At 42.0% G+C, this 23,891-nt stretch overlaps 1 protein-coding gene and 1 long non-coding RNA gene across 3 annotated transcripts in view; both read right to left on the bottom strand.

The window, feature by feature from the left end:
• LOC119737008 overlaps positions 1 to 23,891 on the bottom strand; it is a 61,905-nt gene that overhangs the window by 3,087 nt on the left and 34,927 nt on the right. For both annotated transcript variants that reach the window (XM_038211065.1, XM_038211067.1), the window contains 18 exons: positions 23,123 to 23,458; positions 22,194 to 22,431; positions 20,611 to 20,806; positions 19,529 to 19,753; positions 18,369 to 18,456; positions 16,428 to 16,717; positions 15,356 to 16,237; positions 14,607 to 14,833; positions 13,067 to 13,244; positions 11,341 to 11,518; positions 10,707 to 10,826; positions 8,452 to 8,742; positions 7,353 to 7,537; positions 6,331 to 6,468; positions 5,333 to 5,437; positions 3,802 to 3,949; positions 2,705 to 2,838; positions 889 to 1,021 (listed from right to left, as the gene is read on the bottom strand). In XM_038211065.1, coding sequence (XP_038066993.1) covers positions 889 to 1,021; positions 2,705 to 2,838; positions 3,802 to 3,949; positions 5,333 to 5,437; positions 6,331 to 6,468; positions 7,353 to 7,537; positions 8,452 to 8,742; positions 10,707 to 10,826; positions 11,341 to 11,518; positions 13,067 to 13,244; positions 14,607 to 14,833; positions 15,356 to 16,237; positions 16,428 to 16,717; positions 18,369 to 18,456; positions 19,529 to 19,753; positions 20,611 to 20,806; positions 22,194 to 22,431; positions 23,123 to 23,458 — 4,092 coding nt within the window. The remainder of the gene's footprint in view (positions 1 to 888; positions 1,022 to 2,704; positions 2,839 to 3,801; positions 3,950 to 5,332; positions 5,438 to 6,330; positions 6,469 to 7,352; positions 7,538 to 8,451; positions 8,743 to 10,706; positions 10,827 to 11,340; positions 11,519 to 13,066; positions 13,245 to 14,606; positions 14,834 to 15,355; positions 16,238 to 16,427; positions 16,718 to 18,368; positions 18,457 to 19,528; positions 19,754 to 20,610; positions 20,807 to 22,193; positions 22,432 to 23,122; positions 23,459 to 23,891) is intronic.
• LOC119737009 lies at positions 247 to 875 on the bottom strand. The gene is made up of 2 exons (XR_005272333.1): positions 646 to 875; positions 247 to 530 (listed from the first exon to the last, which is right to left on the bottom strand). It is a non-coding gene; the product is annotated as an uncharacterized LOC119737009 (long non-coding RNA).

Raw genomic sequence — 23,891 nt, 5'->3', positions numbered from 1 at the left:
TAGCCAAAGGTTTTATCAATACAGTGGAACATGGCTATGACGAACATCACGGTGTCTATACAAATTGTTCGTAATAGCGATCATTTGGTAAAGCAATTTTAAGCTGTCGGTGCTCTGGTACTCAATAAAAAGCCCCCTTCAGAACTTCACCCGGCACGCCCTGGTAGTTTACTGAAAGACGACTTTGAACACATGCCCACTACTCACTGAATTATGTTTTTGAGCTTACTACCCACTAGTACCTACAGCTTACTACCCACTAGTACCTACAGCTTACTACCCACTAGTACCTACAGCTTACTACCCACTAGTACCTACAGCTTACTACCCACTAGTACCTACAGCTTACTACCCACTAGTACCTACAGCTTACTACCCACTAGTACCTACAGCTTACTACCCACTAGTACCTACAGCTTACTACCCACTAGTACCTACAGCTTACTACCCACTAGTACCTACAGCTTACTACCCACTAGTACCTACAGCTTACTACCCACTAGTACCTACAGCTTACTACCCACTAGTACCTACAGCTACCACTAGTACCTACAGCTTACTACCCACTAGTACCTACAGCTTACTACCCACTAGTACCTACAGCTTACTACCCACTAGTACCTACAGCTTACTACCCACTAGTACCTACAGCTTACTACCCACTAGTACCTACACTTTTGAGCTTACGTGGGGTCTAACGTACCACTGGACCACCAAGCTTGTGAGGGTTGGCTGGTCATTTTGAATGTGATAAACCACACAGGGAAACTGACCGGTGCATTACGATAAATAGGGCTGGATAGGGCAATTCCTTGGTCGCAGATTCAAACCCTGCGCCAATGAATTTCTTTGTTCAACCTGAAAAAGTTAAAAAAAAAGACATATTACCTTCAATGTAAGTGTGCACCTTGCCGTCGTTTTTGATTCTCTTCTCGGAGAAACCGCTCCAGAGCTTGAAGCGGCCGACCATGAAGTCCACAATCTCCAGTTCGTTCTTACGCTGGGCTGCCTCTTGTTTCACCTGGCAAAATCAGGGGACACAGAAAAAAACAAAAGGTAAAATAAAAAAAAATGTAAACAAAAAAACTCATTACAAAATGGAGCCGCCCACCCACATCCAACTTTAATCAGAAAAAAAAGATGTCCCCTCTGTTTTCAAACTAATTCTCAAAAGCAGCAAATTGGTGTGTTAGGGTTGGGGCAGGGTGCAAAATTCAATGTCACACCATTTTTTAATGCAACAAAGATTTCTGCTTCTCAGAAAATATCCTTCTTGTCATCCGAACATGTTACTACAATTCATACCGGGTTTCGCCCTTCACGGATGTATTTTATTAACACTGTCTACTAAGTGTGGTCCTTGAGTGATAGTGAGAAAAACAATCACTGGGGTGGGACTCGAACCCACGACCTCCTGCTTACTAGTGCAAAGGGCTAACCACTCAACCACCAAAGTCGCCTGGGTCAGCTGGCTGGTCATTACAAGTAAATAAAAAGTCACCACAAGTCAGTGGAAGTAATAACAAGTCATCGCAAGTCAATCACAAATAAATCACAAGTCATCACAGGTAATAATCACAAGTCATCACAAGTCATTACAAGTCAATCACAAGTCATCAAAAGTCAATCAAAAGTTGGAATTGCTTTTGAATTGACTTAATAATAATAATAAAGGGATTTCTATGGCACTTTATGTAAAAAATACCTCAAAGCGCCTCACAATAAAAAACTATAAACCCTATAGGCGATGAAAATACTAAAAATATGAAAGTTACTTAAAGTGCTACACAGTGACAAGTACTAAAACACGGAAGCAAACGAAACTAGAAGGCAAGTTACTATGCCAAAAGAAAACAATTCAAACCTAAAAACTATAAAAAGCCAAAAGGAAATTTAAGCATTCAAAACATCAATTATTTATAACTACCACATGCACCTTAAAGGGAATATACAACATTTGCAAACATTGAAAAATAAAACTACCAAGTTTTTAAGAAATACCTTACTAGGATGTAGGTAAATGACAGTCTAAAGCACCCTGTAAAATTATGGCACCTGGTGTGAAGTCATTTTCAAGAAAATGGTATTTTTGTATACATTTCCAACGGTGGTCGGCCGACCACCGTTGGAAAAACCTAACTATATTTCAACTACTGCTCCAAATTTACCTTTTTTTAGTCCAAATTTTGTTTGGTATTGGTTACATGTTCATGAACGGGTGCAGGCCAGCTAGACTGGTTCCCTTACCTTACAATTTTCTGGCAACTATAAATTGATCCATTTCATCTTTAGTGGAGTCAGGGAACCAGACTACTTGAACAATTTTGTTTTTCTTGGTTTTTCCAGCATTTTCGAACATAAAACTTCAAACATGTCAGTGAAACAATATTTGATATATTATACTAACCCCTCAAATACTCCATTTCTGGAAATTACAGCAAAAGCCAATGATGTACATTCCCTTTAAGAGTGCTACAAGAAGAAAATGGCTACAATAGCAAAAGGTATCACGCAACACGTAACACCAAACCAAACAAGTAAAATGCATAAAAGCTACGCACAAAATGTATAAAAAAACAATGTATACTGTAACGCGGAACAACAAGCCATTAGAAACACGAAAAAAGGCACCGGATGACTTGTGATGGTTTGGGATCCAGCATGATTAGCTAGTCTACAACGCTGACATATTCTTGACGCTTACCTGAGAGAAGGCTTCACAGATGATGGCTAGCAGCATGTTGGTCAGTGTCCACATGACCACCATGACGTAGGTGAAGAAGAACATGGGCCCCATGAGAGGATCAGCGCTCACCAGTTCCTCAAAGGAGAACTTGCCTACAAAAACAACAGAACCAGAGAAAAATAAATAACGAGTCAACCATTTCTTTGAGTGTAAATCCTTCTATTGACTCGTGCGCAAATAATAGATAGCGCTTTTTTTTTATCACTTGCAAAAGCCCCATTGGCACAAACCATTTGGTGAAAATTGGTAAAAAAAACCAAATTCCAATTGGAACCTATTGGTACCGATTGGAACTAATTCCAATTGGAACCAATTGGTACCAATTGGATCTATATCCAAATGGAAATAATTGGAGTTAATTGCAACAGGAATTTGAATTGGAATTTGAATTAACTTTAAGTAGTCCCAGTTGGTTTCAACTGTTTAGGAAACACTTGAAACCAATCATACAAGACAGCCCCATTTCAACAATAACAAATAGAGCCATTTTAATTTGGTTCCAGGAGGGCGCTCTGTGCAAGGGGTCTATAACAACCATAGAGCTATATTCAATTACTAGAGAGCTAACTTTGTGTACAAAGTAATGCCTGCTGGGCGCATCCATGTTTGTGCACAAACCTACGGAGACCTAGAAATTTTGTACGGCTTTTGTACGGCTATTTGCATAATATCTGCGTTTGTATTCCAAACCGGTGCGTTATCGAAGCCAATACGCCCAAAACCGAAACGCACGATCAGCAAATGAGCGTGTCATTTTGCTCTACGCAAACAGCGCAACGCGTGCGCGTATTCGCTGCAGATGCTTTTTGCCGTAACGTTTTTTTGAACCGTCAATGACGCGCTTAAGTTGTTTGCGTATGTTCTACTTGCGCGTTGCATGTAGAGTTCACTATCAAAACTCAATCCATCTAATTTCATTATGTTCTACAAACACGCACATGAATTCAAAATGTCTGCGCCCAGGACGGCTTCAAAGCGTCTCCGCGCGCAGAATGAGGAGTTAGCGCTCTAGTAATTTAATATAGCTCTATGATAACAACTGACATAAACCTTACCCAGTAGTGTGCCAAAGAGTGATTCCAGTGTCGTCAGGAAGTTTCTGTAGTCACGGACTTGGAAGAAGACTAGGAAGCAGAAGCTAGCGTAGCCCATGTACACCACCATGAACATGATCATGAAGAGGGAAAGCTCGTAGGCAAATCTCTGAAGAACAAAAACAGGAAAGAGAACTCCATTTGTGACCTGTTCTGTCAAAATCAGACTTTTCTGGGCATAAGGTCAAAAATGAGATTTTTGCATACTGTTAAAATATGTTCTTTTTCCTTTTAATAGGCGGTTTAGTTTTTGAAACCGGTCATTCCTGGGCAGAGTTATGCTATTTTGAAGTTCATTGTGTCGAAAAGTAGAAAACAGAGAAAATGGCCACCAATGTCACAAAACACTAATTTCTTTAACTGATAAACCTTAACAAATCATCAAAAATACTATATTTAGAGTTCAAATTAGGGTTTCAAACTTTTATAGTGTATTTTAGACATGTTCAGGATAACAAATATGCAAAAATTTTAAAATCGAAAAAAATCACCCCCACAGCGTTTTTTGGCCCTATCTTAATATCAACCTCTGCCCAGAAGTGTTTGCTTTTGACACAACAGGTCACATATAACCTTCAATTCAAAGAAAGTGATGTTGGATTGCTATCACTGTGCGACCAGATGACGTGAAAACCTTTTGTTGGAACAAAAAAACATGATCAATAGGCTTACTTTCCACGTACTAAAATAAACGTGATAAGTCCGCTTTCAACTTATGGCAAAGTATCTTGTATTTTTTGAGGTAGCCCCATTGCTAGGGTTGATCCTTCGCGTACAGAATACGTGAAAACCTTGCCGCGCAAGCACCCATTGTTGGCGGATTAATCGAGGTGCTAATATGGACTGCTTAAACAACTAATCCATGAACGGTTACCAACTAGAGACCCAAGGCTGGTTCATATTGAATGCGAATTTATGATGTCATAGAAAGTTTTCGTGCTGTGAATTTGCAAGTTGAACCCATTTCAACTCCAAGGAGACCACGAATCATCATCTAATGGTCATGCATGAAGTCCAGAGACTAATCAAATATTCAAGGGGGGGGGGTTGAGATTGTGGGAAAATGAATAATCCTGAAATCAGGACAAATCCTGACCAAAAAAATTCTGAAATCAGCTAAAATCACAAAATCACAAAAATCCTGAAATTAGCAAACATCCTGACAAATCTCCCCCTCAATAATAGTGTATTAGCTGACTATTCAACAGAATTTCACAAAAATGCGGATGTTTGTCCCAAATTCTTGAGCTTATGTTGTAAATCAGATGAACCAAAGTTGCAGTAGCCAGTAAGAAGGAACATTTAGGAAAAAGTTGTGCTGTCGACAAATGTTCCAATAACAGTAAAACAAAAAAAATCCACAAATTTGGAAGAAAACTCTGTGAAACTATTGCGTATTATAATAGTCTTAAAAGGTACCCAAGTCACCCGACTACAAACTCGGACAACTTATGATCTGGAATGCGAAGAAAATGGCAGCTGAATCACTCACACTGACAGTCTCCGTCAACATGAGCATCTTAACGTTGAATCTCAGGAGTCGCGTAAATTTGATGACCGCCAGGAACAAACACAATGTAACCATCGTTAGGTATATCTGTGGATAGAAAGAAAAGAAATAACCCATTGACCTTTCAGCACTTGTATAAAATTGTATTACATTGTGTTTACTCTTCAATGAAACCATAGAGTACTGATGGTGTTTGGGGCAGTATGAGGGGTAACAGGCAGGGCAGTATGAGGGGTAACAGGCAGGGAAGTATCGCGTAGTACTAGGGTAACAGGTAGTGCACGAAAGGAAGTCCACTTTTTCACTATTAACCAACTGTACTACAATTGTATTACATTTTATTTTTCTGTGATGAATAAGTCTGGTTACGACCGTGAAACTAGAAATAGCACGAGGAAGGCATCTTTAATGCAGAGTTGTTATGACTAGAGTCAATGACTCGACTCGAGTCCGACTTGAGTCACAAAGATCTAGACCCGAAGCCAAACCAGATAACTATTAGTGATACAAATGACCTTCTCTCTTGTCTTTATTTGTTATATAGCATTCAAATATGCATGACTCGAATTGACTCAAGCTAAATATTCTACTTGACTTGACTAGAATTGACCACACAACGTGACTCGACTCAACCTTCTTGACTTGACTCGAGTCACTTCCTTAAAATGACTCGACTCGACTTGAGTCACAAAAATCAGTGACTCGTTACAACTCTGCTTTCATGGTTCTGATTCTTGCGAACTGACTTGTGATTCTCTTGTGACAAGACTTGTGATGTTCTTGTGATCTATCACAAGAGCCTTGACAACGACAATCATTAAGTCGCTCTTCCTTTCATACGGTATTAGCGCAAACGTCTCCCCTCCCTTTTTTAACAGTAACCTATGAAAAGCACACTCTTGTGTCGAGCAGCTAGAACTTCTTTCAAAATATCTCAAGCTGTTCAGAAATCTTCACATCATCTAGAGCATAGGACTTACGTCGTCCCAGTAGGCCAGGTACTGGAAGTTGTGGAACTCGGTCGGGGCAGCCAGTATTTCGGCCGTGAGTTCGTTGGCCTGGAATAGACGATACATGTAAGCCACTATTGCTCCGATAGAGAGCCCATGGTTGATAACCTTCACGTCAAAAAGGAGAAACAAAACAAGTTTTTAAATTAACTTTAGTAGGTGGTCCAAGGAATGGGAAGGTTTCTGCCTGCGTTAAAATTGTGGCAGGGGGTGAAATTACATCTGTTCATAGTGATGTTCAGGTCCCGCTGAACAAGTATAAACGCCAGTTCATTCTTCATGCAAATCGGAAGCAAACTTGACGTCACCAAACTTCCACAGCGAAATTCGACCGAGTTGAAATGTGTTCAACTATTGCCGGTTCGCAGAGGGAAAACTTGCAATAGCTGTTGCAACTTTGCTTTGACATCCTTGCCGAGTATGACCTAGCCCTTAGGAGTGACTGAGTTTGACCAAAACTATTTCAACTTCTGAATGGTGACTTAAGCAGTGACAAAGCAAAAGGGCGGGGGGGGGGGGGGGGGGGGGGGGGGGGGGGGGAGGGGGGCCTGGGAGGCCTGGAGGCAAATTCCAAGACCCCCCCTCCTTCCACAGGTGCCTCCTTCCCCCCCCCCCCCAAAAAAAAAACCCACAGAATTTTCCCCTCGCCCAAAAGTGTCTTTTCAAGTAAATTAACCACAGGGGAATTTTGACCAACACTTTTCAACTTGATGCTAATTCCCTAAACCCTGTGGATTTATGAAATCATTCTGAGAAAGAGATGAGAAAGGGACAAAGAGCGCCCCCTAGTGTCAAAAAAAGGTCCAGCCCCCACAAACCCCCACCCCCTGGAAGAAACTCTCTGGAAATTAGGGGAAATTTTGTTGTGGATACGCCCTTTGCCACCCCACCCATAAAATGCTGGTGCCCCCCGTCCCCCACCACTGGAAATATCCTGGCTAAGCCACTGTCGTTAAATCAAGATAAGTTGGGTGAAATCCATCTGTTTGTACCTCGTAAACATTCCAAACGCTCTTGAAGTAAGCCTTCTTCTCTTTCTTGATTTTTCTCGCCTCTCTGACGACGTAGAAGAGCAGCAACAGAGCAAAGATGATCTCAGCTCCCAGGACAAAGTAGGCAAAGGGTCCATAGTAGTGGTCCAACGTCATGGTTTGGAATTTGATGTACGGGAAAGCGCCTATTTGCAGAAGAAAAAGGAATCCACTGGCGTTTGCACAAATATTTACAACTACTCTTTCTTTTTAAGCTCTGGAGGAGGCTCTTCATGTCACTTGGTGGTTGGTCAGTCCCCAGAAAATTGACCAAAAATAAGGCCCGCTAAGTCTCCCACAAAATATAACTACCAAATTTTATTTTAAAAAAAAGCAAACAAAATCAATTAAATAGTTAACAAATATTGTTTATGACAATTTGGAATAATGTTTATAAAAAGTTTGTAAATGGAGGCAAAATAAGTACAGAAATATTCTGAATATTACAACAAAAGCTGTATATTCCCTTTATTATTGAAGGGTGCACAGATAACCTTTTTGAAGTTTTAGCTCAGATATTTCTATTTAGAGAAAACAGAGTGAACATTATGTGATGCAATCAAGCTAAATGAGTCGTTTGTCGACCCTGGTCATTATTTTTTTTTTACAGATTTGAAAAGAGCACAATCTCAGTATTACTGCTGTGAAAACCGCATGCTGATACCATCTTTAGTTCAAAAATTATGGAAGTGGGAACACCAAGAGATGTGATGAAGTGATGTGATGAAGTGGCCCTATTTTGGCCTGAATCTCCAAATGAAAGTTCCCGACAAACGACTCATTTAGCTTGATGGCATCAAATATGTAAAATTTGTTGTCTTGTAACTGGATAAACCGCCTCGATTGTTTTTTTGGCTCTGATCGATACCATTTAAGGCAGAATATTTTCACAGCCGGGTATCAATAAGAATCAGCCTTATCTTGAATTAGAGCAAGTTTTCTCATTAAAATGGTAAACATATTTCTGGGTAATTACCAACTTTCCTATGTTCCTTAATAGGTAGGATCAAGACGGTTTTCTAAAAGGATTCCTGATTCCAGTGTTTTCAAATAGCCTCACCTCCAATGGACGGGAATTCCACCACATTCAGCGACAGCACGTGGGTGTTGGAGACAGGGTTGTAGAGCACGTACTCTAGGAACACTGCCCTCGTCTGCTGGTCTATCCACGAGTTCTGCTCCAGGTAGTCAATCATCTCCATATCCGCTAGGATGTCGACGCCAAAATTGACCGTGAAACCCCCGCCGTAGTAGCTGTTCTGGTCGGCGAAGGCCGGGTAGGAGTCGAGCTCCAGCCAGCCCCGGTACTTCCAGACACCCAGGAACGGCGAGGATTCGTAGTCTGGGGGAGCTGTCAAGAAAGAGTAATTACAGGGTGAGACAAAACAAAACCCAAATGTCGGGAATATTGTTTTAGTGAAGTTCTGCATTTAGCCCTTTCAAAATAAAGGATATGAAAGCCCAATTCAAAAGCTTTCTTTTAGTACAAGAATCATTCAAATCACTCAAGTACTTTTCAAGTTACGGAAGTTTAAAAACAACCACCATTTTTAAAGTTCTGTCCACAGATCACAAAAAAGGTGTGTGTTCTTTCAGCAAAACAAAAACAATTCCCACACATCCCTATGTGATTTGTTTTCATTTTGCTGAAAGAACACTTACCTTTTTTGTGATTTGTGGACAGAACTTTAAAACGATAGTTGTGTTTAAAATTCCGTAACTTGCGAATTACATGAGTGATTTGAATGATTCTTGTACTAAAAGACAGCTTATGAATTGGGCTTTCATATCCTAGATTTTAAAAGTGCTACATGCAGAACTTCACTAAAACAATTGTCCTGACAATTGGGTTTCGCTTTTTTTTACTCACCCTGTATATATACAAAAAAAAGTAGGCTACTTTTTTTTTTTTTTTTTATCCCCGAGATAAGGTTTTCACCTAAACCTCTGCTTTCAATTGTCTCTGCTGCAGCTGCAGAATATTTTTAGTAGAAAAAGTAGATCAGTCTTTGTGGATGTTCTGCTTGCAAGTAATAATTTTAAGGACAATATTACCCGTGATTTACTACATGTGGCCAAAATAGACAATGGCTATTCAGCAAACAGTTTTCAGAGATTCACTTGAATAAGTTTCAACTTCCTTCCCATCCAAGTGATTGTGAAATTAGGGACAAGCTCAGCCACTTATAAAACTGCCAGCAGAAACTATGGCTTAGAAAATGCATGCGTCGAGCAAAAAAATCAGCTGGGTACCATGACATTTAGCTGGTAACCAGTTCTTGTTAAAGGTAGAGTAGATCATTTGTCATTTGTGCATTTGTTTTGTTTGAAGCAACAAAAGTGCTCAAAATCTTAAGAAGGGTGCTTAACAACTAACCTGATGATGTTTCAGCTCAGTGAATGCTGTATACTCCGAGTAAACAATTTTCTGGACTCTCAATTTCAATTCAAAAGTTGACGAGTAATGTTTTGAATTGCGCACGTGTGCATCGTGTCAACGCTTGCGCGCACCCATTCATGGCTTCACCATATTAATAAATGACCTACTACTGGAAAATTCAAAAAATTCGTCTTTAAACACATCTTTGGAAATGACCTTCTCTTATTGTTTTCTTCAAAATGACAGCATGCCAGAAAGAATAATTTCACAGGGAGTTTAGTGCCATTACTATCTTTAAACAAAGTATGCTTTAAACAAAGTGGGGTGCTGTGGTCCCATGGTTACGGTGTTTGACTCGTGTGCCGTGGTACATGGGTTCGAATCCTGACCGTGGGAACATGGTGCTTGTGCTCTTGAGCAAGGCACTTTACCATTATTGCTTCGTCCTTTGGATGGGACGTAAAGCCGTAGGTCCCGTGTGTTGTGTATATGCATGTTAAAGAACCCAGTAACACTTATCGCTAAGAGAAGGGGTTTTGCCCCAGTGTTTCTGGCAGTGGCTGCAATATGCGCCACAGCACCTTGTAAACCATTATAAGGTGCTACATAATGGGTCTCATATTTCTCATAAACTTTATTTACCTTTCTTTAATAATAGACATATCTCCAGCGCCTTGAGTACCTAATAGTTGGTAGATACGTGCGCTATATAAGACTCCGATATTATTATTATTATTATGCTTTTCAACAATAACTTGGTCAGTTGCTTTTTGGATAGCTGCAAATGATCTACTCTACCGTTAAGCAAAAAATCGGCAAGGGAACCATGGCCAGTCACAACCAACGTACATCACATGACATTTTAGCTGGTAACCCGTTTTTGTTAAGCAAAAGTTATCGGTGCTTAGTCAATCTCTGCGCCATTGCAGTCTTACTTGTCTCGTTGACTGGTTGCCATCCCTCGTTGTACGAGATCTCCACATCATCAGCGGCCGAGTACTCATCATAGCAGTGGTTGATGGTGGTTCTCATCACTTCTTCAATCTTGCAGGAATCTGTTAAACAGTTTCAGAAAAAACAGTACCCAAATGAGAAGGTGACGTTTAAAAGGACTTCATGTTGGACTATTTAGAGGGCAGTATTTTTTAATTTTTGATGCTACATTGTGAACCCAAAAATGTCTAGGGGAAAAAGTCCAACATTCATACAATTTTTGCTTTTAGAATTTTAAAGTGTGAAACAATTAAAAACGAATTGTGCCGAAACGAAGTGTCACTGTGAAAAATAAATTTTTCTTACCAAGAACCCTAAACTGTGTAAAATCTTGTTTTGTTTGATAGAAAAAGTTCTTAAGTTTGCACCATGGTTTGTAGAAATTTAGAACAGTCATTGAACATTCAGACACATCCCAAAGTAAATAATTTCTGATATTTGCGCTTTTTCAGTCATTGGCACTTGTGCAGTATTCTTGTTATAAAGTAAACAGAAAACTATACTTAACATTAAGAAACACTATGAATTGGTCCAAGTGGGAACTTTTTTTAAAAAGTTTAAAGGAATGAAACTCACTGCTGTACACTCGGACTTGTCGCAGACGGGCCGTGCCGAGCAGTATGTGTGCCCGATCGGCGACATATTTTTGCTGGAAGGAATCGTCGTCCAGTTCGTCATTGTAGTGATTTCCCGCGTACAGCGACGGGACGAAGACTTCCTTGATGTGCTTCCAAAACAGAGGTCGGTTTTTGACCTGTATTTTAAACAAAATAGCTAAATTGAGGGTGCGAAACTTGAATTGCAACATTTCAATTTGTTGCTTAGATGGAATTGTATGGTCACAGTTCTTACTAGATTTGGAAGGATAGTCGATTGTCCTCTGACTGAATGAGTCAATGACTGACCGAGACACAAGACTGACTGACTGACTGACTCCCCGACTGACTCCCCCCCCCCGACCGACTCCCATTGCCTGACCGACTGAGTCACTGACAGATTGACTCCCTGAGTCACTGATGATTGACTGACTGACTAATTGACTGACTGAAACTGAGTCACAGACTGACTCAGTCATTCACTAAGTCACTGACTGACTGACTCCCCCACTAAAACTGAGTCACTGACTGACCGAGTCATTCCCTGACTGACTGAGTCATGACTAACTGACTCCCCGAAGCTGAGTCACTGACTGACTGACTCCCGAAACTGAGTCACTGACTGACTAAAACTGAGTCACTGACTGACTAAAACTGAGTCACTGACTGACCGAGTCATTCCGTGACTGACTGAGTCATGATTGAGTCACTGACTGGGTGACTGGCTGAAGCTGAGTCACTGATTGACTGACTCCCGAAACTGAGTCACTGACTGACTAAAACTGAGTCACGGACTGACTGAGTCATTCCATGACTGACTGAGTCATGATTGAGTCACTGACTGGGTGACTCCCCGAAGCTGAGTCACTGATTGACTGACTCCCAAAACTGAGTCACTGACTGACTAAAACTGAGTCACTGACTGACCGAGTCATTCCCTGACTGACTCCCCCATGATTGAGTCACTGACTGGGTGACTGGCTGAAGCTGAGTCACTGACTGACTGACTCCCCAAACTGAGTCACTGACTGACTAAAACTGAGTCACTGACTGACCGAGTCATTCCCTGACTGACTCCCCCATGATTGAGTCACTGACTGGGTGACTGGCTGAAGCTGAGTCACTGACTGACTGACTCCCCAAACTGAGTCACTGACTGACTAAAACTGAGTCACTGACTGACCGAGTCATTCCCTGACTGACTGAGTCATGATTGAGTCACTGACTGGGTGACTCCCTGAAGCCGAGTCACTGACTGACTGACTCCCCAAACTGAGTCACTGACTGACTAAAACTGAGTCACTGACTGACTAAACCTGAGTCACTGACTGACCGAGTCATTCCCCGACTCCCCGAGTCATGATTGAGTCACTGACTGGGTGACTGGCTGAAGCTGAGTCACTGACTGACTGACTCCCGCCCCCCCCCCCCCCCCCCCCCCCCCCCGAGTCATTGACTGACTGAATGGGTCACTAAATAACTGACTGACTGACTCCCCTGCGGAGTTACTGACTCACTAAATGACCGAAACTGAGTCACTTACTGAGTATGAATAATATCCTGAACTGAGACTTTTATAATCAAGCTCAACTTGGCAAGCTCAGTCTTCACTATTTGTATGCTGGATTTGTGTGTCGGGGAGATGTAAAGTTAACATTGGATATTATCAAAAAGTAGGCTAAAGTTTGTTCACACTGCAGACTTACAGAAGAAAGAGGCGTGATGCCGTTGTAGTGAGCATCTATGAAGGTATTCTTGACGGATGTGTAGACATTATGACTGTTGGGATCCTTGTTGCCGTAGCCAATCAGCAGGAGGATGTAGAGATAGAACATGTACAAGGCAATCTCCTTCAAGATTTGGTTCATCTTGATTTCTTTGAATCTGGAAGATTAAAAAAAAAAAGGAGAAAATCCATCTTGATCTCAATTAATCCCAAGGATTACAAATTCCTTGTGCAAATGTTAAAGCTTTTGCATATGTTAAATTAGTTTACATGTTACATTCATTTTTGTTTAAATTAACTGTCTAGTCCTTTTGGTTTATAATTACCCACAGAAGTGTACTTTTGCTTCCAGAAAGTACCTGTACTCGTACTTAACTCCTGAAATGTTCTTGTACTCATATTCGTTGAAATAAACGCAACTGCAACACTGGGGACATGGCCGAGTGATCAGTATTTGTGACTCATGATTGAAGGTTTAGGGGTTCGAAATCCAGCTACTGGCCGTGTGTTGTGTCCTTGGGCAAGCCACTTCACCCCACTTCATGCCCCTGCCTCTCTCCACCCAGGAGTACAAATGGGTACTGACATTAGCTGGGAGTAACCTGCGATGGACTTGCATCCCATCCAGGGGAATAGAAATATGCTAAATCTGCTTGCCATATGTTGTGTCCTTGGGCAAGCCACTTCACCCTACTTGCCTCTCTCCAGCTAGGAGTATAAATGTGTACCGGCATTAGCTGGGGAGTAACCTGCGATGGACTAGCATCCTATCCAGGGGAATAGAAATATGCTAAGTCTGCTGGCCATATGTTGTGTCCTTGGGCAAGCCACTTTACCCTACTTGCCCCTGTCCACACAGGAGTATAAATGGGTACCGGCATTAGCTGGGGAGTAACCTGTGATGGACTGGCATCCCATCCAGGGGGATAGAAATATGCTCAGTCTGCATGCTGGCCATATGTTGTGTCCTTGGGCAAGCCACTTTACCCTACTTGCCTCTCTCCACCCAGGCCAGGAGTATAAATGGGTACTGGCATTAGCTGAGAGTAACCTGCGATGGACTGGCATCCCATCCAGGGGAATAGAAATATGCTCACTCTGCATGCTGGCCATATGTTGTGTCCTTGGGCAAGCCACTTTACCCTACTTGCCTCTCTCCAGCTAGGAGTATAAATGTGTACCGGCATTAGCTGGGGAGTAACCTGCGATGGACTAGCATCCTATCCAGGGGGATAGAAATATGCTAAGTCTGCTGGCCATATGTTGTGTCCTTGGGCAAGCCACTTTACCCTACTTGCCCCTGTCCACACAGGAGTATAAATGGGTACCGGCATTAGCTGGGGAGTAACCTGTGATGGACTGGCATCCCATCCAGGTGGAATAGCAATGTTCTCAGTTGTTTCATGTTTCATGTTTCAAATGGCTGATGAGCCATATGAGCTCACCACAGACTTTACTTGAACACTAAATTTAAACAACCCCCCTTTTGAAATATCCTGGATCTATATTTGAAGCAGTACCTGGTTTCCCTGGCCTCATCTAGTTCATCAGTATCTGGTGGCTTGACAGGGCAGGCCTGTTTCTGCCGTTCCAGCTGAGCCAGTTTCTCTGGATCCTTCAGTTCTTCTTCTGTCAGCCGCTCGTGCATGTACTCCTCGTCCGACTTAAGGTGTGGCGTGGAGGGCTGGTCGTCTTCCTTGTCTGGACGCTTGATGACGAGAGCGTAAAATGTGGCCAGGCATAACACCTATGACCAAGAAAAAAAAAAAAATTCAGTGAAAATTTAAATTATATCCGCTGTAATGGAACAGATTTAATTTAAGGCCCTCATACTTAAAAATAACGTTTTGCCCCTTATTTGTTATTATGTGAATTATTAGATTTGTTAATGATTCGGCCACCTCTACTGGCCATTCTTATGATTTAATATACTTTTCGATACTATATTTCATTTTTCCATGAAGAACTAAATGCTTAGATATACAACAACAGGCCTTTGAGAAAAGAAAAACTTGAATTTTTTGTCTCAGTCCTGTTACACCTTCAATGCAAACTTTGAGCTAAAGGGTCTCAGTTACAAGCCTTGTTTGAATCGCCAATTTTAGATGGGAAAATGTGGTCAAGTTAAAATATAATGCTGCACTAAAAAGTATTTTACAAGTTGAATTGAAGAAGGAAAACAGCAGCTATTGCAAATTCCTCCATTTATTGACTTTCAACTTTGCAAAGCTTCTTGTCTCTATAAAAAATAGAGATTTGGTAGACGCACCTTGATGGGTTGGGAAAACAAAATGTCCTGGACTAGGGAGCAGGCAATGGATGAGAGCCACTCGGCAGCCTTCTCCGGTCCAAACTGGCCAGCTACCTCGATGGTCAACCAGAAAGAGACGCCTACTGTTCCCACCGCCACCACCCAGCCGATGAACTGGCAACCCCAGGGCAGCATAAACTTGGGCTTCTTCTTCTTGGTCTTGACGCCAGCGACAAGCTTCATCCCCTCGCTGTCAGTGTTGTTGCTTCCGCCGTCCTGCTCACCGTCTTCTTTAACTTCCTGGATTCCTGCGGACTCGTCTGCAAACCGCACCGACCGCCTCCGGGCTGACTTCAGAAGCCTCTTGTCGTCGTCGCCCGTGTTGAGAAACTCCAACTGCTTCTCCAACTCTGAGGTGGCCTTCTCGTCCATCCGCTCAGCTTTGTCCCGTTCCACCTCCTCCGTAGATTTGTCCCCGTCTTGGGGATTCTCTTTCTTCTTCCGGAACCAGGAGAACCAATTGATCTTGTCTGGGATGGGCTTTGAGAGCCGGAACATCTGGACAATGATGAGGTTAGCTGGCATGACCATCAGGCTGCTGATGACCCCGACGCAGATCTCGCCGACGGAGACGCTGATGGGGCCCAGGACAAACGAGCCGCCGCTGTTGCCGCCTGTCACGTCCACATTGTAGAAGAAGATGTTGGACATCATCGTTGAGAAGAGCAGGGAGAGACAACAGGTGCAGCGCATCATGCGGGTGAAGCTGCTGCGAGCCGGCCGGGCAAAGACCGAGAACCACAAGTGGCCGTCGCTCAGGTTACGCCGGGTTTTGGAGTAGAAGAGGAAGCCGAAGCTGGTCAACTCGCTCTTGCCAGCAATTGGAACAACACGCTCAATCTGCAAAAAACAATTGAAAAATCCAATGCAAATTTACTTCATACAGAAAAGCTTGTGGTTTTCGAACATTTTTTAGGATTTAGCAAATTTCTCTGCTGAGCTATTTTTTTTACTAAAAAAATTCTGTGTTCAGCATCTCCATGTCCTTAACCCCAGGTCACGAATTTTAGCCTCCAAGCCCGAGAGTTACCTGCCCATCATCTTCTTCCACGGCCAGCCACCTATCCAGCATGAAGTAGTACATCTTATCCGTCTGTAGGTCCTTGATGGACATACGGCTCAGGTACCAGCTGGCCGACTTGCCCGTGTTGTCATGCCAGACTCGGATGTGCTGCAGATTCCCCAGGGATCTCGGAGCAGCCACGACGAAGGTGTCGATGCCTGCCACCTGGAAGACCTTACGCTCGGGATCGTCTAGAAGCCTGGGACGGGATTCCTCCGCGTCGCCTGTGATGATCAGCGAAACTTTGGCTGTGGTGTCTGGTAGAGAATCCAAATGAGAATCACAGGTCAATCACAAGACAATCATAAATCGTCGATTCAGTGCTGAAAGGTCCTTACAGCAGTCCAATGATTTCTGGCGGACACTCTAACGTCAGATTTTGAGAATGCAAAAGTAAATTATTTTGGATTCAAACAACTTCCAGACCATTCATTTTAAAAACAATTTTTCCCCCAACAATATGCTTAGGTTTTGCAATTGCTTGCTCTTTAGTTTGTTGTTTGAAGCTTTTTTAAAAAGAAGAACCTTTTGCCCAAATTTTCCAATACATTTTTGATATGAGATGACAAAATCAACAACAAGTCGATCACAAGTCCATAACCAGTCGATCACAAGTGAATCACATGTCGCTCACATGCCAATCACATGTCAATCACATGTCAACTGCAGGTCAATCACAAGTACTTCAATCACCAATCGATCATAAGTCAAATCACAAGTCAGGTCACAAAGTAAACAGTAGACTAAGGAATGTCACATCTTTTTTTTTTTACTATCTTCAGACAGGGTGACTTGAGATTAGTTTGTGATGACTCGTGATGACTTGGTCACAACTCCAGCAGAGTAATGCTTGAAAAACCTCAGAATAAAAACTGTTTAATTGTCTTCTCTTTGCATGCCGGAATAGAAGTTCAGTTATCTGATGTCCCAGGTCAAAGTAGGAAATACTCAGAGATGAAACTGGCATGTGGCAAAAAAATCAGAAAAAAGGCCGAACAAAAATACGTGTCCGAAATCTGGGCCGCGCTGCCATTACACACATATACATGCATGTACAATACACTTCATGCCCAATTTCCGGACACCAACTCCTGCTTTATTTTTGATTCAAACAAAATTTTACGATGAAAAAAAAACGGTTAGTGTTTTCATTGCATAAAATGCCTGAATTACGGTTAGAGTAATGGAGTCATCAATAAAGAAGTTCACTTCTTATTTGAGAAAGTCGAGGGAAAAGTCCGAAAGACACCGTTCATGGTGCTTCAATCATGTCCATGATTCAACCACTTGCATTCATACATGGGAAAAAATCAGGCATTACCGTCTTTCTCTTCCAACAAATGCCAGTGAAATGTTTCGCTAATGCTCTCTTCGTTATCCTCGAGATAATCATCATGATTTTTAAAGCATTGCATTTTGTACAACTGAATCTGAAACCTCCGAAAATCGCACAACATAATGATTTTATCCACAGGATCCTTCACAAGGCTACCCGTCCCGGCCGGCCATGTGCTAGCGGACGGTACGGTGGTGCCAACGTACGCACGCTGGTACCATTGCATATTCGCACGCACGATTTTTCCATGTCGCCTGTTAATGTTTAACCTTTTGTGCAGCCGGAGAAGGCTCCGATCAGTGTTATGCCCTGTGTTTCTACCGTTGAAACTCTCCAATAACGACTGGTGAAAGAGATTAAAACTACGTTCGCGATGATTTAAGCACGCCATTTCCATCGACTTTTCTTCGAAATTATGATTGAAATAAAATGACATTTTGTGAAAAAATCATCAGAAAATCAAATTTTGTTGGACACACTGTAAAAAAATCGGAAATTTTGTTGGAAAATTCAAAAAGTCGGTTTTCCGATTAAAATCGGAAAAGTTTCATCTATGAATACTGGATACTCACTTGAATTAGCACGCATTCCAGTGAAGACTGTGATCTCGTACATGAAATGGTCACGTGGGTCATTGTCTGGCAATGGGGTGGCTCCAGCCTGAGTGAAAAGACATCAAAATGCCGTAGATGATCGAACTTCAATCACATCTGAACATTGTTCTCACAGGCACAAACTTAACAATCCTGGGTTTTGCCTTATACCAATATAACTGTGTAAGCTCTATAATCTTAGTGCCGTAAAACAGCTTGCAAGAACAAATTCACAAGCTTGCTTGGGTGGGACTCGAACCTATAACCTCCTGCTTGACAGTGCAGATGTCTGAACCACTGGAACACCAAGATCATGTTTTATGGATATACTATAAATACTACGTGCTATGGCGCATCGCGCTTACGACATGTTTTGTGAAATGAATCGCAGGACGCTTCTCGTAGGGATGTGAAGCGTCCCAGCGCTGCGATGCATCATAATTTACAATGAGTTTCATGAAACTTGAGAAGCACAGTACTTGGACATGACTATTCAAACTCGTACTTGATTATCAAAGTACTCATAACCGATTATAAGGACTCAGGGAAAAAAATGACTAATTTAGTTTTGAATGAGCAAATAAAATCTCCTTACTTGGAAACGCACATGCTCTATTTTATTGATACTGACTGAATTGTACTGAGATATGGACAGGATCAATTTCATTTGTGCTGGTCCATGCACAGATAACATGTTTTAGATAGATAGACTGGTTTATTAAAAATCATCGTGGCAGCACATGCCGAATTAAGATGACAATACAATGTTAAACCATTAGAAACAAAAAATCAATTAATACGGAATTTACACAAAATGCAATAAGATACGGTCCCCATTTAAATTTGTCTGATGTACAATGTCCAACCAGCATCTGTGTGGTATCTCATTACTTGAAATTTTGTTTTCACTTGAATACTCCAAAAAGTATTTGTACTCATAGCTGTACTCAGAGGTCCATGTACTCAGACTCAGCTTCTTAAAACTTGTACTCGAAGGTCCAAGTACTTGGACTTGGGTACCTGTACTCCTTCTCAAGGGTCAAAGTACTCAGATGCGACTGCTACTCGATATCTTGGCACTCAGCAATACTATGTACTCGGATAAAAAGTACTGGACTACAACTCTGGACATCACTTACCTTGACCTTATCCCTCTGGTCGGCCTTGTAAGTCCACAGTATGACGATCATGTATACACACAGACATGACGTCATGAACATGAATACCAACGGGTTCTCGTCGAGCTTGCCGAAGGCCGAGTCTGAGAGATCGATGCCGTTGATGGGGACTTGGAACCCACCGCCGAACGCCGTCAGGTGAGTGGTGAAGCACTGGGTTTTGTACAAAGTGGTCAACGGTCCCACCTACAATCCAGAGGATTGGGTTGAGAAAAAAAAAAGGTCAGTGTTTGAATACACACATTTTCATAATATAGTGTGCTACCGAGTGTTCGACTTGAAAATGTCATTTTACAACTTCCTAGATTTTGTTCTGTCCATTGTTTAAGCTGTTTGGGTGCTGTGCCACAGAAACACAAACACATTTTGAAGCCTTGATAGGGCTGTCCCGAATATAACCAAAATTTGAATATACGATCATAAACCAAATATTCAAATAGCTATTTGCTCGTGCGAATATTCAAACGATAACAAACTTCACACACGACTGTGGGCAATGTTTGACATGTACAGCATGCATTTGCAGCATGTGTCAACTTGACTGCTGAGTTTCAAATATGTGAATATTTGAATATTCGAATAATCAATTAGTCGAAAATGGACAGCCATAGTTGATAAACTCTTAGGTTTTCACACAAAATAATTTCAGCTCCAAGGTTTGACAAAATGTATGACAAAAAAAAAATCAAAGAACTGAATAAAATATGACACATAAACCACAAAAGAAAACTAACTAGGTGTATTAAAATAATTTCTTTGTTTATTTGAAAATTTGTAAAAAAAAGCCGTATCCTCTCTGAGTGATCCCCGTTTGCTATTTCCCTGGTTTGCAGCATTGCTAATGTTGCTAGCATCGTGACTTTGGGCGTGATCCCTGGCTACATGGCTTTATGGTTTCTGACTAGCACCTCTTGATAGGGCTGGATAGCTCAGTCGGTAGAGCACCGGAACGGCAATCCGGAGGTCGCAGGCTCAAGCCTCGCTCAAATAAATTTCTTTGCTCAAGTTTGAAAAAAAATGAAATAAAACAACGATTGAAGTACCTCACAGCCGTCGCTCAGCCACTCTTCCGTCTCTTCCTCATAGTAGGAGCACTTGGCGCTCCACGGTCGCAAGGCGTAATGAATCTGCCAGAAATTATTGTACTGACCAGTCTCCAGATACTCCGGATAAGACGCGTTGCTGCCTCCGGTATGCTTGATGATCACATAGATGGGAACAGTGCTGCCATTGCCGTAACTGAATCAGGGAGAACAGGCAATGCTTTGAAACATACAATGAAAAACAACTTATGAAGATTTACTTTCCAAAACGCGACAAACGCCATGTTGTTACTTTGTGGAATCCCACTCTCTTGGCTGCCCAACAGTCAGTTTTGAGGCGTTTTATATTATACAAATATTGAATGGCTCAGCATGGAATGGGAGAAATATTATCGCAAGGCAAAATCTGGACTTTTCCATTTCAAGAGGCAAAGCCGAGTGAACTGGAAAAGTCACATTTTACCGAGCGATAATATTCCTCCCATTTCACAATTTAAAGCAACTCAATATTTGTTTTATATAACTGACATATAGATCCTTGTCATTTGACATATTTGAACTTTTATTTCAACACAAAATTGGTGAAAAATGTATTTCTCTCTTCCAAACCACCCCTCTACAAAAATGTTTGAACCCAACGCTGAAGCGCTGGCTCTTTGGAACAATACGCGCTATGCACAACGCTGAACGCACACCGCTGAACGCACACACCAGCATGCATTTACACACAAATACCGCGTCATGGAACAAGACTGATCCTAACTGTTGAATAGTATTTCCCATTCCCCATGGGCGGATAGTACTTTTTGAGCCGCGGCGTGAATGGCAGTAATAACGAATGACACATGATGTGAGTTCCACCAATCAAATGACAAGGATCTGTATGTCGGTTATATAAACAAAACCGGCAGCAGCAATTTTCTGCGGTGGCAGCAGGCTCACGCGTCGAGTCACGCTCAGGTAGTAGGCACGCACTCCGGGTTCTTTCCAATAGAAATACCATAGAAATACCAAAATTAGTGTGCGCCTTTAAGAACGCGTGCAGCATGCGTGCGAGCGTGACACCCCGCCAGTAAAAGCTTCTAATTCTGATCACCAGATTCCACGATATATAGTTAAACACAATTCAAAAAGACAACAAAGCGAAGAAAAAAAAACCCAGCTGTTAAACTCTTTTTCTTCTTTTCACTTTTATTTCAAATGGATGTTTTATTTTATACTTTTATTCCAAAGGATATTCTAAATGGAAGTTCCACTTCAGAATGAAATCACAGCAGTTCAATGGTTACCGTGTTCAACTCATGTGCCGAGGTACGTGGTTTTGAACCCTGATTGGTAACATGGTGCATGTGTTCTTGGGCAAGACTCTTTACTACAATTGCCTCTCTCCACCCGGGAGTATAAATGGGTACCTGTGAGGGTAGAGACCAGATTGTGCCGACCTCAAGCTGCTGCAGAAAAAAATGGTCTCATGGCCTGATGAACATCGGTCAAAACTGTCAATCGCTTTGAGACCTTTGGTGTAAATTTAAAGCGGCATATAAGTACCAAATTTTTAATCGATTTATAATTAATTTTTTTACCTGTCCAAAAGTGTGTTACTGAAGAAGCACGTGTTTGGATCGGGTAGTTCATCCAGCGAGACGTTGACATATTCGTAGCCATCATATCGTTTGGGAAGAGTGCAGTTGAAATCATAGAGGTCAATCGTCGGGGCCTGACCCACCCTGATGAATAGCTGCATGGTCACGTTGTCCACGTTGGTGAAATTATGCGGCATGACGTTGACAGTCAGATGCATACTGGTGTGAGGCGAATTCACTGTATGCAAAACATAAAAAGGAATAGTAGTTTTCAGGGAATGAATACTAGAGAAAAAAATAATGACCAAAAGACTTACGCAGAGCTCCCAACATTCAGTTTTCAGAAATAGTACTTTTCAGCGAACCGGTGGGACAACTCGACCATCGTCACACCACCGGACCCCTGCATACTATCACCCTGCGATGTGTACCTTCACGGCGCCATCGTGCATGCAGCGCCATGCATCCCTGCTGGGTTGTGCCTACATGCCATACGCAAGTCGCGTTGTCTCATGAAAAGCATGCCTGCGCAGATTGTCACTGAGCACTTTGTTTCATAGACTAGCTACCAGTCCTTCACTCTCTTGACGTTACAAGCAAACTCCTCACGTGAATATAAGGTTGGATGGGGCTTTTTTTAAATGAAAATATTTTTTGAAAAGAGCATCGTCAAAAATCGTAAATTTGAAGAACGAATCATAAAATGGATGAAAAATTGTAATAAGTACGCCCAAATCATACATGTTGGGAACTCTGTTTACGATGACTTATGATGACTTATAATTGACTTGAGATGACTTATGATTGACTTGTGATGACTTATGACTGACATGTGATTGTCTTGTGATGAATTTTGACTGACTTGTGATTGTCATGTATTGACTAATAACAACGTCCAGCCACGTTTAGTAACAAAACAGCAGACTTACTGATAGTATGGACGACAGCCGCCTCCGTCATGGGTGTGGTCACATCATAGATGGTCTGAATGGTAGACATATCCATCTGATCTTCCGTCCGTTCCACCCAGACCTCGATGGGTTCTGGTAGCTCCTTAATCTCCATGGCTCCTCCCGTCTCGTTCCGGAAGCTTAGCTTGGCCGTCTGGCCGGCAATGTCACTGGAAGAGTTGGACCAGGTCTTACTGTTTTCCTTTTCGATGACTACTTGGGCGTCGACGAAGAGCGTGGTTGCGTTGCCGCTGCCGAACATGGAGGTGACTGAGGGAAGTTTGAAGGAGGATCCGCCGGAAGTGCCGTATTGCCCTAAACACGTACCAAACGATTGTACATTTGTAAAAAGTGCAGAAATCTGCCACAACTAGATACCGTCACAAGACCAGACGAAAGACCAATTGAAGAGCAAGCACAAGGCAAGCCACAAGTAACAGGGCACAAACAATGACAAAGGAATGCCTTTGCTACAGTTCATTTGAATAGCTTGTGACTTGAATTGTGACTGGAGCTCTTGTGTTGGTCTTGTCGCCAATGATGAGGAAAGGGTTAAATAAAAAAACAACAAAGAGATTTCATACATTCTGGGCTTATGGGCTCCGTGCTCCAACAAAAGAGGACACCTTATAAAAGAGGACACGTTTTTTTTCCACTTTAAGAGCCCCTTGGACAGGACACTGCATGTGCATACGGACTGGTTCGCACGACTTATTTATCCTGAATGTGGAAAAAGCTAAGCCGTAGC

Source organism: Patiria miniata, unplaced genomic scaffold (genome assembly GCF_015706575.1).
Source record: "Patiria miniata isolate m_02_andy unplaced genomic scaffold, ASM1570657v1 HiC_scaffold_3, whole genome shotgun sequence".
NCBI lineage: Eukaryota > Metazoa > Echinodermata > Asteroidea > Valvatida > Asterinidae > Patiria > Patiria miniata.
Note: the sequence above shows the minus strand (reverse complement) of the source record. Positions and strands in the feature narration are given on the sequence as shown.